The sequence below is a fragment of the Rhinopithecus roxellana genome, chromosome 7, assembly GCF_007565055.1.
Source record: "Rhinopithecus roxellana isolate Shanxi Qingling chromosome 7, ASM756505v1, whole genome shotgun sequence".
Lineage (NCBI taxonomy): Eukaryota > Metazoa > Chordata > Mammalia > Primates > Cercopithecidae > Rhinopithecus > Rhinopithecus roxellana.
In genome coordinates, this window is record NC_044555.1 from 136,871,167 (window position 1) to 136,886,936 (window position 15,770).

Here is a 15,770-nt window from a genome sequence, read left to right on the forward strand (position 1 = left end):
TTTCCATTCTCCCACCTCCACTCCATCCAAAATCAGAAGGAAAAACAGCCTGTTTGTAAAGGCTCAGCAGTGCTTCAGTTTGCTGATTTCTTCTAAGCATTATAAATATTCAGTATTTGTGATGGTTCTTTGTAAAGGTTTGCACATTTTCCTGCAGTGTGGGTGGTCGACTACCTGTTCTCACAGTTCAGTCTTGCATAAGCACCAGCTTTAATGCCAGAAATAGGCTGTCCACAGCAGGGTCCCATAGCTGTGGCCTCTCTCTCAGATTGTTCATTCCTCTCAGGCAGTTGGCTACACGCCAGTCTGTGCCCTGCCTCCTCATTGGAGAAGTGCCCATTTCAAGCTGGCACCCTCATTTCAAGGTCTGTGCCACTCGCGTGAAAGGCTTTTGCAATTTGGTAATGGTTGAAATGTGTATTCTTTTGGAAAGTGACAGATTCCAGGGCTTGAGAACATTCACTTGTTTTAGTTGGGAATTTGAGAAGCAAATGGGGGGAGTTTATTTAACAGTAGTTCTAGCATTTTGGAATATCAAGTAAAGAATAAATAATAATCCTTACAGAATTCTAACTGCTTTTACAAGAGATGTGTTCCTTATTAAAAATATTTTATAGATGGGCACTGTGTTTGTCCTATAAAATAAACCTTCTCCATATTTGTCATGGCTTGCTTTTAAAATATTGGCAATGAGAAAGTACGGGTAGTTTTTGTAGAAGTCCTGTAATCTCTTCTCACCCATTTGTACTTGGAGAAATTCTTGAAATTCAAGGAATTTGGAGCAGTTCATTTCTGAATTCATAAAGGTAACAATGATAATTGTGTGACAGGTCAAGTTTGAGGGTACATCATTAGAAGAACTTATTAGAATATATTTATCCCTCTTATTCTCATAGATCTTGGCCAAATGGAACTGGCCTGGAGAGGAGTGCTCATTCTCTGGTAGGGGTTTTTACTTTGAGACAGGAATTGGCCTATATTGTGATCTACTGGCATGAATTCAGAAAAGAAATAACTTATCCTTTCTATGTGGATTTTCTGAATGTGAAGGATCCTATACACTTCTTTATCTCCCTAGGCACTTTGTGTTTTCATCTACCAAATCTTGAATGTTCTCATGCAGGCACTAGGGGGATGCCAAGATTAAGAAGAGGCGGTGTCTGCCCGTGAGTAGCTCCCAAGCTGGTAGGGGCGGTCAGAAACATAAGCCAATGATTATAATGCACAGGGATAAGTGTAAGAATAAAAGTATGAATTAAGTACATTAGGTTTTCTTAAAGATCTGCTTATGTAGAACATTATTTCATACAGAAATAGATTAAATCAAATCGCATAGGACTTTTAAAAGTACATAATAGAAACCTAAAAGAATGTACTTAACCACTTAAAAGTTAAATTGTTATTCAGTTGCGTGAGCCAGAAGGTATACAAACAATTACTGGCCACCTGTAGTATTCACAGCACTATGGTGGTATACTATCAATGTTGAAAGATACAAAAGAATATATAGCCTCATAATGAGCTGTTAGCCACAAGGAAGGCAGGATTAGTGTGCTTTTAAAAGTAAAAGCCACCAACCCTTGCTGTGACATAAAAACTCAGCAGAGTTTATGGAAAGACCAATGCTTAACATTTGAAAAGCTATCAATAAGCAGATCTGGTACTTTTATTTAATACAAGGAAATTACTCATGTCAAAAGCATAGTCACATTACAAACCTGAGTAGGAATTTCAGCTGCCAGTGAGCATCATAGGGTACTCTAGGAACCACTGCATTACATGTAGCTGTTAATCAGGGTTACACTGGATGTATTGAAATTTTGTTTAGTGGTAACTGATGAGATTCAGGACAAATATTAGCAGGCTGACCTGTGTGGCATTTGTTTCAGTCATTTTTGATAGAAAAATTAAAAGGGATCTGAATGTGAAAATTGTTTGAAGCCTAAAATACTTCCATAATGAGCTGATTGCCTGTCTTCTTTTCCATGCCATGCCAAGCTGGGACATACTTTATAATTCATTTCCCAAGTGAGAAGTTGAGGTGTAATATTTTGTCACTTGGCTTGAAGTTTTCATTTCTTGTTGTTTGTCTTTGTATTCTATCACAAATGGACTCTTATCTCCTCTAAGTGGTGTGTGTTTGTCTGTAGCCCAATAACTTCTATATATTTTATACCCATTACTTGACTGAATTATCTTTTTATTTCTAACAGTTTTTCTGTGTACTTTGTTTTCTAATGATACAGTCATGCCATCTGCAAAAATTACCGTTACCTGATTTCTTTTTCTTATCTAATTGCACATGCTCATTGTAATATTCAAGCTGATTCTAAATTCTAATACTCATATTTCAAACGGAGGTTTTAAAAATAGCCACAATTTTGGGGGAGAATATCAAGGAAGAACCTGCCCTGCTATATAGCAAGACTTATTTGGAACAGAGTAGAGCCCAGAAACAGACCTGCATCGATGTGGAGACTTGGAATAGTAAGAAGGTGGTGATGTAACACATCCCTATGAGTGGAATGTTCAGTAAATGGTGCTGGGACTGGAAATAAAAGTTAACATGTGAAAACAGAACTGCTACCGTTTCCCCCAAAACCTCTTCCTCCTGCCATCTTCCCCATTTCAGTTCGTGGTAGCTTCAGCCTAGTTGCCCTGGCCAGGAACCTTAGAGTCATCCTTGACACCTTTCTCTCCCACACCCCATGTCCAATCTGTCAGGAGAGCTTGTTGGGCTCTGCCTTCAAAACACATGTAGAGTCCGAGCACTTCTCACTGAGCCCCCACCACCACGCTGGTGTGTGTTGCCTGCCCTCTCCCGTGTGTGGCAGCAACAGCCTTCCAGCTGGACCCCCTGATGCTACCTTTACTTCTTTCTACTCTTATCAACATGGCAGCCAAAGCAGATCATGCCACTCGCCTGCTGGAAACTGGCCAGGTAGCTGCTCACCTCACCCAGAGTCCAGGCGCAAGTCCTTACAATGGCCTCTTAAGCCTCGTGTGACCTCCACCCCACCCCTTACCTCTGTGACCTCCTGGCATCCTCACCAACAACTCTTTCTCACATGCTCAGCTTCATCCAGACTGGCCTCTGCTCTTCCTCAGACACTCAGGTATCCACTTGTTGCCCTCCTTCATCTCCCTTAAGTCTTTCCCCAAAAGTTACCTCTTCAGTGCAGCTCACTCCAACCATCCAGTTTAGAGTGGAATCCTCTTACCCTGCTCTAGTCTTCTGTAGAATTGATCACCTTCAAACATTCTGTGAAACTCCCAGGATGGTTATGTTCGTTGTTTGTCCGTCTCCCTCTGCTAGAAGATAAAGGCCATAAAAATAGTCATTTGGGCCTCCTTTGTTCACTGGTGGATCCTGAGCACCTAGAACAGTGTCTGGCCCTCAGTTGAATTTTCAGAGAAAAATGGACAAAGGATATTAGCAAGCAGCCCACAGCACTTACTGGGGGTTAGGCATTCTGCCAAGCATTTTTGAAAAACTTCCCACTGCCAGCTCACACCCTAAAAGTCACAGTGATCATAGGGAGAAGGGGATTAAGAGACTTCTGCAATCCTATGGGGCTTTGTAACTGGAGCACTAATGGAAGCAGCAGTCCCAGTAGAAATGTGGGCACGGTTCCATCTCTGCTGCATTTGTACCTGGCTTGAGCTGATTCACACCTTGGCTGCCTGTAGTGGGTAGAATGGTGTGTCCCCCAAAAGACAGCGACCCAGAACCTGTGAATGTGACCATATTTGGGAAAAAGATCTTTGCAGCTGTAATTAAGTTTAGGATCTCAAGATGAGATCATCCTAGATTTAGGGTGGGTGAGCCCTAAATCCAATGACAGATGTCCTCAAAAGAGAAAGGAGGGGAAGATTTGAGACCCAGACATAGAGGAGAGAAGGCCATGTGAAAACAGGCAGAGATTGCAGCGATGCTGCCATAAGCCAAGGAACACCTGGAGCCACTAGAAGCTGGAAGAGGTGAGCCAGAATTCTCCCCTAAAGCCTCCAGAGGGTGCATGGCCCTGCCGACGTCCTAATTTGGGGCATCTGCCCTGCAGAACCATCAGAGAATACATTTCTGTTGTTTTAAAAGCCACCCAACTTTGTGTTAATTTTTTAGGGCAACCTCATGGCTCATGCTCCCTTCTCTGGGATACAGGTTCTAGAAAGTGTCTGCTTCTAATAGAGACCATTCTCCTGAACATTAAAAATTGGATCCAGACCAGATATAGTGGCTCACATCTGTAATCTCTGTACTTTGGGAGGCTAAGGCAGGAGGATCACCTGAGCCCAGAAATTCAACACCAGCCTAAGCAACATAGTGAGACCCCCTGCCCCATCTCTACCAAAAAAAAAAAAAAAAAAAAAAAAAAAAAAAAAAAAAAAAAAAAAAAAAAAATTTTAAGTAGCTGGGCGTGGCAGTGCATGCTTGTAGTCCTAGCTACTTGGCCGGCTGAGGCAGGAGGATCGCCTGAGCCCAGGAGTTCAAGGTTACAGTGTTCAAGGTTTTGCTGAGCTGATTGCACTGCACTCCAGCCTGGCAACAAAGTGAGACCCTGTCTCTTTAAAAAAAAAAAAAAAAATCAACTGCAGCATTCTTCATCAGTGTATTGTCTTCACAGCTTCCTTGTTGGTGCTCACAGCTTCAGCAAATAGTTCAACATAGTAGAAAGCAGGATGGTTCTGGAAACCACTACATGTGGAAGGCACTTTTGTTAGACGTTCGGCTTTTTTCTTTTTTTTTCTTTTTCTTTTTTTCCTTCAAAAAAAAGGGGGGTGGTGGATACGTGTGCAGAACGTGCAGGTTTGTTACATAGATACACGTGTGCCATGGTGGTTTGCTGCACCTGTTGATCCATCCTGAGTTCCCTCCCCTCATACCCCACTCCCCAACAGGCCCTGGTATGTGTGTTCCCCTCTCTGTGTCCATGTGTTCTCAATGTTCAGCTCCCACTTATGGGGGAGAACATGCAGAATTTGGTTTTCTGTTGCTGTGTTAGTTTGCTGAGGATGATGGCTTCCAGTTCATCCATGTCCCTGCAAAGGACATGATCTCATTCCTTTTTATGGCTGCATAGTATTCCATGGTGTATATGTACCACATTTTCTTTATCCAGTCTATCACTGACAGACATTTGGGTTGGTTCTATGTCTTTGCTATTGTAAATAGTGCTGCAATAAACATGTGTGCATGTGTCTTTATAGTAGAATGATTTATATTCCTTTGGGTATAATGGGATTGCTGGGTCTAATGGTATTTCTGGTTCTAGATCCTTGAGGAATCGCCACACTGTCTTCCACAATGGTTGAACTAATTTACACTCCCACCAACAGTGTAAAAGTGTTCTATTTCTCCACAGCCTTGCCAGCATCTATCATTTCCTGACTTTTTAATAATTGCCATTCTGACTGGCCTGAGATGGTGTCTCATTGTGGTTTTGATTTGCGTTTCTCTGATGATCAGTGATGAGCTTTTTTTCACATCTTTGTTGGCCGCATGTATGTCTTTTGAGAAGTGTCTGTTCATATCCTTTGCCTACTTTCTGACGGGGTTGTTTATCTTTTTTTTTTTTGTAAATTTGTTTAAGTTCCTTGTAAATTCTGGATATTAGACCTTTGTCAGATGGGTAGATTGCAAAAATTTTCTCTTATTCTGTAGGTTGCCTGTTCACTTTGATGCTAGTTTCTTTTGCTGTGCAGAAGCTCTTTAGTTTAATTAGATCCCATTTGTCCATTTTGGCTTTTGTTGCAATTGCGTTTGATGTTGTTGTCATGAAGTCTTTCCCCATGCCTGTGTCCTGAATGGTATTGCCTAGGTTTTCTTCTAGGGTTTCCATGGTTTAGGGTTTTACATTAAGGTCTTCATATATTGCTTAAGCTTTCTAGAAAGTGCTTGCCCCTGATCCCTTCAAAACATTAACTTTCTGGAGTACTGTTCTGTTGTATATCTTGACCTGGGTGTGATAACTTAAGTGTGTATGTATGTCAAGATTCACTGAGCTGAACATCTGAAGATTTTGCACTGTGCGTGGTTTATATCTCAGTACAAAACTTTTAAAACCTAACATGCTGGGAGAATCGCGTTATGCTCCAGCCTGACTTCTGCCTTTGTATCAACATCAATCCCTTGTTTACTCATCAAAGTAGTCACCATTGTAGCAAAAGATGCTATTAACTCACTTCACTCACATAACAATGCCATGTGAGGGCTATGCTGTTTTGATTCCCATTTTACAGATAGGGAAATGGAGGCACACAGAAGGTGAGGGGCAAACCCAGCATTCACACCCAAGGCGGAGCATAGCAGAGCTGCTCTGGCTGTCAGCCATGTATTAAGATGGGCAACACGCACATGAAAAGATGTTCCAGAAGAGCAATACAAACAAAAACTACTGTGACATACCATGTTACAGCCCTCAAATTGGAAAAACTAATAATAATCGTACACCCCCGAGTTCTGGTGAGAATGCAGAACAATGAGAACTGCCAGGCGTTACCAGCAGGAGTCTCTCTGCAGACAATCTGGCAGCATCCGGTGAGGTTGAAAAGACCATATTCTACTTCTCAGCAGTTCCACCCCTAGGAAAATTCCTTAGAGAAACACTCGCATATGTGCTTGAGGAGATGTGTACAAGGATACTCAGTACAGCATTGCACACACTACCGAGGAACCCTGGAAATCACTGATTACCCGTCAGCCTGGGAAGGGGTGGAGAAACTGGTTTATTCCTTCAATGCAACTTAACAAGGATGAAATTCAGAAAACATGTTGGGTCAAAATGTCAATTAATAAATACCAGATGGTACCAGTGATGTAAACTCTGATAAAATACAAAGTAATACTGTATTTTGTTGGTGGATACTCACAGGGAAAGTGTCACAAATCTGCACAAAAAGGAAGGTCACATGGCAACTTGAGAAGAGTTATCCCTCAGAGTGAAAGAGAACAGTGGGCCTGGGACGGGCAACGCGCGAGACTGGAGCTGTGTTTGGGCTGAGAAATTTTTAAAAGATGGTGACACGTGTGAGGAAATGTGTACATTAGATATTTCTTGGTGAACAAATACTTAGTATTTGGGGGTTTAGTACTGTGTGTTGTACTTTCCTGTATGTGTCAATGAGGCAGTAGTTAAGGAAAGTATGTATTATGTTAAACTTTGAGTTTACATAATACATACTTAACTTATTTACAAAGCAGCAGTCGCAGCAGATGGGTGGAACAGGTGAGTTCTCGTGACATGCCTGGCGTAAAGTGTAACTCAAGTCTCTGGTTCTCTCCAGCAGCCGAATCCAGTGGAGCAGCGTTACATGGAACTCTTAGCCTTGCGCGATGAATACATAAAGCGGCTTGAGGAACTGCAGCTCGCCAACTCTGCCAAGCTTTCTGATCCCCCAACTTCACCTTCCAGTCCTTCGCAAATGATGCCCCATGTGCAAACTCACTTCTGAGGGGGACCCTGGCACTGCATTAGAGCTCGAAATAAAGGCAATAGCCGACTTTCATTTGGGGCATTTGTAAAAAGTAGATTAAAATATTTGCCTCCATGTAGAACTTGAACTAACATAACGTTAAATAAACTCTTGAATATGTGCCTTCTAGAATACATATTACAAGAAAACTACAGGGTCCACACGGCAATCAGAAGAAAGGAGCTGAGATGAGGTTTTGGAAAATGCTGACACCTTTAAAAAGCAGTTTTTGAAAGACAAAATTGAGATTTAATTTACCTCTTGAGAAATACTATATATACAATATATATTTTGTGGGCTTAATTGAAACAACATTATTTTAAAATCAAAGGGAAGTATGTTCATGAATGCATTTTCCTGAAGCTGCTTAACAGTTGCTTTGGATTATTTAATACGAATCCAAATGTGAAAGATGCATGTTACTGCCAAAACCAAATTGAGCTCAGCTTCTTAGGCATTACCCAAAAGCAAGGTGTTTAAGTAATTGCCAACTTTTATACCATCATAAGTGGTGACTTAAGGAGAAATAGCTGTATAGATGAGTTTTTCATTATTTGGAAATTGAGGGATAGAAAATGTTTTCCCCTAATTTTCCAGAGAAACCTATTTTTATATTTTTAAAAAACTGACAGGGCCCAGTTAAATATGATTTGCTTTTTTTTAATTTGCCGGTTTTATTTTCTAAATCCTTTCATGAGCTTGCCTAAAATTCAGAATGGTTTTCGGGTTGTGGCAGACCCTAAAGAGAGCACTGTCCAAGGATGTTGGGAGCATCCTGCTGCTTAGGGGAATGTTTTCACAAATGTTGCTCTAGTCAATCCAGCTCATCTGCCAAAATGTAGGGCTACCGTCTTGGATGCATGAGCTATTGCTAGAGCATCATCCTTAGAAATCAGTGCCCCAGATGTACATGTGTTGAGCGTATTCTTGAAAGTATTGTGTTTATGCATTTCAATTTCAATGGTGTTGGCTTCCCCTCCCCACCCTACGCGTGCATAAAAACTGGTTCTACAAATTTTTACTTGAAGTACCAGGCAGTTTGCTTTTTCAGGTTGTTTTGTTTTATAGTATTAAGTGAAATTTTAAATGCACAGTTCTATTTGCTATCTGAACTAATTCATTTATTAAGTATATTTGTAAAAGCTAAGGCTCAAGTTAAAACAATTAAGTGTTTTACAATGATTTGTAAAGGACTATTTATAACTAATATGGTTTTGTTTTCAGTGAATTAAGAAAGATTAAATATATCTTTGTAAATTATTTTATGTCATAGTTTAATTGGTCTACCAAGTAAGACATCTCAAATACGGTAGTATAATGTATGAATTTTGTAAGTATAAGAAATTTTATTAGACATTCTCTTACTTTTTGTAAATGCTGTAAATATTTCATAAATTAACAAAGTGTCACTCCGTAAAAAGAAAGCTAATACTAATAGCCTGAAAGATTTTGTGAAATTTCATGAAAACTTTTTAATGGCAATAATGACTAAAGACCTGCTGTAATAAATGTATTAACTGAAACCTAATACTATTTTCAGAGCTGTAAGTGTGTATGTGTTGGAAATGTGCATGGTGGCCATCTGATTTCTTTTCCTGGGTCTACTTCATGTACTTTTTATCTCACTGGCAACCTTGCAGGGCTCTCCCAAAATTTCAGCAAGATTGGGCATTTAAGTGCATTAACAATGCAGATTTTAAGAGTTACAACTGTCTAGGAGGATGGCTTTTGCAAAATTGAACACGCAAAACTTCAGGCTCTGAATAGGGAACACAGCAGTTGATAGTAAGGGATGTGAAGATACTGGTTAAATAAGCCATAGTTGACGTCTCGTTAGGTAAGAATTTTTAAAATTCTTCAAACAATATTGCCAGTTGGAAATTATGTTGTTTACATATGTACATTCTAAGAATGCTGAATAGTTACAGCAGTAAACTAAAATTGACCATTTTTTGACAATCAGAATAGATCACGTCCAACAGAGCTTAAAGAAAAATCAGAATAGGACTCTAAATGACTAAGTGTATCTTTCATAACGATGAGTATTTGAAGTACTTTGTGAAGTCCTTCCTCGGACATTGCTGCATTGAACCCTCACTAGGACCTTATGAGCTAGGTGGCATTCTGTTACCCCTAGTTTTCGACTGAGGAGAATGCCATTGTTCCAGGCGTTCACTGACATGCCCCACGTCCTACAGCACCACCACAGGTTCATACTGATGTTAGCCTGAAGTCTACATTTGAGTTCCCACTGAATGGCCTGAGCTCTGCCTTTTGGAATGAAACTGAAGAACCTCTCTTCCTGGGACAACTCTTCAAATAATTCAGAAACATATATTTTTGATAGTAGGTTTCATTTCTAAATATAGTCATAGCACTTTCTGACCTGTTTTTGATAGTGCAGCAAAGCTTATCCTTTTGCTTTTTTGGAAGGAATAATACTCAAAAAGTCTCAGAATAAGCTGAGTAGTATTTTATCGCTTGCATAATGCAGATCTGTGGTGTCATTCAGACAACTCTTGTGGCATTTGGGTACATTAGGCAAAAGCAGGACTGTCTAAATGGGAAATTCTTAACGTGGGAATTTATTAAAGAGCGTATACTCCTGTTACTGGAGGATGCACCCACTGGTGGCCATTAAAACAAAAGAGGGGACACCCGAGAGAAATGGGAAATGTATGCAGTGCGCACCCCACAAGCAAGAATAATAGCACACTTGCAGAAAAGCATTACATGGTTGAACTACATTTCAGTTGAATTTTTTAGGTTTACAGAACCACTAAAAGTATGAAGCTGGAATACCAATATTTGAAGCGGTCTGACATGCCAAACTTACTGGTAGATTTGTAAGTTAAGGGATTGTTCCCGAGGTCTTCCTTCCATATTGAACATACTTGGAAGAGGAAGGAGTAGTAAAATGCAGTATTCTCACTTTCTTATGAGGCTTAGATTCAGACATGGATTAGTTCTTATTTGCAATTTCTCCTTTAAAATCAAAGATGATAACGTATTTCAAACACATCAAGTGGCTCAATGCTTAGACGCGACCATTAAGGCTTAGCAGTTTGTCTCTCTGGCTTTTGAGGGCGCTGCTTATTTGTCTCCAGCGGCTCCGACATTGTTTCACAGTGGCTTCCGTGCACATTAGAAAAGTTGCTTACATTTCATGAACTCTGTATCACAAAGCTATGTTAGAGCCCTGGATGGGATGTGTGGAAACCAGGGTTCTCGTCGGCACCGGCAGTGACTTGTGGCCCTATTTCCTGAAGGAGAGGTGTGAGTGAAGTCCTAGCTCCCAGGTGCTACAGATAATGGAGGAGGCCTCAGCCTCCATCTGCTCAGTGACGGTGTGGGCTGCACGTTCTCAAAGTTTCCTTACAACTCAAATAGCCCTTCTCAGAAATGCATTGTCAATGACATTTCGTGCAGAGATTCACCTTTTTTAATCTTTTCAAATTTACAACTGACATGTTGTAATTGTACGTACTTACGAGGTAAAATGTGATGTTTCAATGTATGTATATAAGCCAGGAGCAGAAAAACAAACACTGTATGGCCTCACTTACATGTGGAATCTTAAAAAGTTGATCTCATAGTAATAGAGAATAAAATAGTTACCAGAGACTGAGGAGGGTAGTGGGGAAGAGGGTACCAGAAGAAGTTCGTCAATGGGTGCAAAGTTACAGTTAGAGAAGAATAAGTTTTGGTGTTCTCAGAAATGCATTTTAATCACTCGTGCATGTAAAATATCACACAAGATGGCATTTGCCTCATGAGTTTCCTGTTTCTGCTGTAAGAAACCCTCACAAGCGGAGTGATTTATTATCTTACAACACAAACGTATTAAAATTCTAGAGGTCAAAAGTCTGAAATGGGTCTCACGGTTAAAATCAAGATGTTGGCAAGGCTGCGTTCCTTCTGGAAGCTCTAGGGAAGAGTTATTTTCCTTGCTTTTCCAACTTCTCGTGGCCACCTGCATTCCTTGATGCCACGACCCCTTCCTCCATCTCTAAAGCCAGCAGCAGAACATCTTCAAGTCTCTGACTCTCTTTTTGCCTCCCTTTTTGACTTTTAAGGACCCTTGTGATTACATTGGGCCCATCTGTACAGCCTAGGATCATCTGCCTGTCTCAGGGTCAGCTAATTAGCAATCTTAATTCCTTCTTGTCTTGTAACATATTCTGGGGATTGGGTTCTGGGGATTGGGCTGTGGGCAACTTGTGTGTGGGGGTGCATTATGGTGCCTACCACACCTCAGTTCCTTTAGCTTCGGATGGTCAGAGTATGCAAGGTGAGAAATCAGACACTGCTAGGCTTTCCTGTTACAAGCTATGCAATTATAATTAGGTAAATGACTAGTTCATTTCCTTATATCTCAGACAAAATTTACACTTACAGTTGCCTTCAGTTTTATTCTCTATTTCTATTGTTGCTTCTATCCAAAGCCCCAGACCATGTACTTCAACTCCCTTCGTCTCTAAATGGAAGAAAGGGAGCTATCAATTTGGGCCATATGTGCCAAACACTGTACTATTTAGCCTCCCCATAACCTTATACAATTGATCATAATTTTTTGGTCGTTTTACAAATGAGAGAGGCTCAGAGCCAGAAGTATTTTTTATTTAAAGTAAAATCACTTCAACAAATATTTTCTATTATAACACAGACCCATGCCAGCTGTTGAAATACAAATAAAGAAAATAGTAGGCTCCTTCAAGGAGCATCTGGCTTAGTGGGAAGACAACCCAGTTAACCAGTAATTTCCAAGCAGGGTGCTGCCTGCAAGGATAGAGACAGATGGCAGACTTCTAGGCCAGTATAGGGAACTAGGGAGGAACTTCTTGGCAATATTGTCAGAACTGAGCCTTGGAAGCTAAGTAGACATGCAAGGCTGGTTTAACATATAAATCAATGTAATATACCACATTAACACAATGAAACATAAAAACCATAAAATCATCTCAATTGATGCGGAGAACCATTTCACAAAGCTTAGCATCCTTTCTTTTATGATAAAAACTCTTAATAGTTTATATTTTAAAAGTTTGTCAACATAATAAAAGCCAGTTATGAAAAACCCACAGCTAACATAATCAATGGGGAACAACCAAAGGCTATTCCCCTAAGATCCAGTACAAGGCAAGGAAGCTCAGTCTTGCCACTTCTATTCAACATAGTACACAGTGCCAGGCACAGTGGCTCATGCCTGTAATCCCAACACTTTGGGAGACCGAGGCAAGGAGATCACTTGAGGCTAGGAGTTGGAGACCAACCTAGGCAATATAGCAAGACCCTGTCTCTACTTAAAAAAAAGCCAGGTATGGTGATGTGTACCTGTAGCCCCAGCTACTCAGGAGGCTGAGGCAGGATTGCTCGAGCCCAGGAATTTGAGGCTGCAGTGAGCTATGATTGCACCACTGCATTACAGCCTGAATGACAGAACAATTTCAGAGACTGCACCCTGTCTCTGAAAAAACAAAACAAAACAAAACATAGTATTGGAAGAACTGGCAAGAGCAATCAGACAAGAAAACTAAAAGGCATACAAATCAGAGAGTAAATAAAACTATCTCTGTTTTTATTTTTCTTTGAGGCAGGGTCTCGCTTTGTCACCCAGACTGGAGTGCAGCAGCGTAATCATAGCACACTGCAACGTTGGCCTCCAGGGTGCAAACAATCCTCCTGCTTCAGCCTCCCAAGTAGCTGGGACTACAGGCACGCACCACCAAGCCTGGCTAATTTTTTTGTATTTTTTGTACAGATGGGGTTTCACTATGTTACCCATGCTGGTCTCAAATTCCTGAAGTGATCTGCCCACCTCAGCCTCACAAAGTGCTGGGATTACAGGTGTGAGCCACTGTGCCTGGCCCAAAATTATCTCTATTTGGAGATGACATGATCCTATATGTAGGAAACCCCAAAGACTCCACACACAAAAAAGCTGTTAGAACTAATAGATGAATTCAGTGAAGTTTCAGGATAGAAAAATCAATGTACAAAAACCGGTTGCATTTCTGTACACAAGTAACAACCTATCCAAAAAAGAGATCAAGAAAACAATCCCATTTACAATAGCATCAAAAAGAATAGAATACTTAGGAATAAATTTTACCAAGAAAGTGAAAGCTCTGAACACTGAAAACTGTAAAACTCTAATAAAAAGAAATTGAAGATGACAGAAATAAACTGAAAGATATCCCAGGCTCATAGATTGAAAGAATTAATATTATTAAAAAGGCTCGTACTACCCAAAGCAATATACAGATTCAACACTATCCCTAGCAGAATGGAATACTACACGCCCAGGATAAATGATCAAACCACAGCTATATGCAACACAGTTGAATCTCATAAGCAGGTTAACTAAAAGATGCCAGGTACAAAAGAATATAAAGTAGCTCCCCCCTTATCCATGGGGGATATGTTCCAAGACCCCCAGTGGATGCTTGAAACCACAGATAGTATCAAACCCTATATATAATATGTTTCTTTCCTATATATACATAACTACGATAAAGTTGAATTTACAAATTAGACACAGTAAGAGATTAACAATAGCTAATAACAAAATAGAACAATTATAACAATATGCTGTCATAAAAGTTACATAAATGTGTTCTCTCCCTTTCTCTCCCACTCTCCCCCACTTGAAATACTGTAATATTTTCAGACCATGGTTTTTCATGGGTAACTGAAACCATGGAAAGAGAAACTTCAGGTAAGGGGGGAACCACTGTATACAGTATTATTCCAGTCATATAAGTTCAAAAGCAAACTAAACTCCTGTTTTGGGATGCATGTGTGGTAAAACAGTAAAGAAAACCAAATAAACCATCACCATAGAAAGGAACACTATGAGCAGAAGCAAATGGTGCAGCATTTGTGGAACTCAAAGCAAGCTGGTATTCCTGAGTCGTAATGTGAATGGGCCTGGCAGAAGATGACTGAGAGGTAGACAGGGACAAGTCATGGAGTGCCTTAGGGGTCATGGGTGGGAGACGGATTTCAGGGTGGCAAGGCTGGGGACAGAGAGGCCAGTTTGAGGCTGATGTAGTTGACCAGATGGGGAGAACTGAGCCTGGAATAGAGACAAGTAGAGACGCAGATGTAAAAAAAAAAAAAAATTTTAAGTTTGTGACTGAAAAAAAGAGACAAGAAAGAAGTCAAAGATGGTACTGAAGTTGTTTGTGGCTGCAATTGGTTGGCAAGTGGTATCATTTTCAGAAATAGAGAATATCAGGAGAGGATCAAGTCTAGAGTGATGCTGAGGCCAGTTTGGGATATACTGAATGTGAGGAGAACAAGTGTCCAAGACGTGGTTAAGTTTAGTTCTGAAGCTCACAAAAGAAGTCAGAAACACAGATTTGGGGACAAAACTATGGAAGTAGATGACATTGCCCATGCAAGTAAGTGGAGAAAAGTGGCACACCCCAACTCCAGATTGTTCGGGACAGACAGAGGAAGAGGAGACTTGAATGAATGAAGGGTACACAAGAGTGGGATTCTCTTTCTAGAGGGTTTGCTATAAAGAAAGGAGAGAGATTGGATAATAACTGTTGAGAAATGAGACAGAATGCGCTTTTGAAAGAAAGAGACTTTCATGGGATCATACATCAGGAGGAAGAAGCCAGTGGCAAATGAGAGATTGCATAGAGAAGAGGGAGCTGTTACTTGATTGAACAAGGCCTCAGAGTGGGGATGAGCCCAAGGACACAGACAGTGTGGAATTTGCTTTGCACAACAGAAAGGACTCCTCTTCCTCAGCAACTAGAGGAGTGTGGGTGCAGATGAAGAAACACTGATGGAGGGAATAATGGTTCCTCAAAGATGTCCATGTCCTCATCTCCAGAACCTGTGAATATGTGAGGTTACATAGCAAAGGGGAATTAAGGTAGCAGATAGAGTTAAGGTTGCAATACTAGCTGACCCTTATATGAGGAGATCATCCTGGATTATTGAGGTGGACCCAATGTCATTACAAGGCTCTTTAAAAGTGGAAGCTGGAGGTGGAAGAGACCTAAGAGTCATAGCCATGCCATGAGAGAAAGACGACTGGCCATGCTGGCTCTGAAGATGGAGCAAGGGGCCAGGAGCCAAGGACTGCACAGCCTCTAGAAGCTGGAAAAGACAGGGAACAGATTTTTCTCTAAAGCATCCAGAAGGAACACAGCCCTGCCTACACCTCGAGTTTAGCCCATGAGACCCGGGTTGGACTTTCATCTCCAGAAATAATAAATTATTATTAACATGACATTAATAATAATTAGTGAGATAATAAATGTATGTTGTTTAAGCCA

The 15,770-nt window shown here is 40.6% G+C and overlaps 1 protein-coding gene across 2 annotated transcripts in view; it reads left to right on the forward strand.

Annotated features, from left to right (window-relative positions):
- MTM1 (myotubularin 1) overlaps window positions 1-9,001 on the forward strand; it is a 104,783-nt gene extending 95,782 nt beyond the window's left edge. The window contains exon 15 of one of the 2 annotated variants that reach the window (XM_010364320.2): window positions 7,285-9,001. In XM_010364320.2, the coding sequence (XP_010362622.2) occupies window positions 7,285-7,452 (168 nt within the window). In that variant the 3' untranslated portion in view covers window positions 7,453-9,001. The remainder of the gene's footprint in view (window positions 1-7,284) is intronic. The other variant, XM_010364321.2, reaches the window with a different exon arrangement.
- The last annotated feature ends 6,769 nt before the right edge of the window (window positions 9,002-15,770 follow it).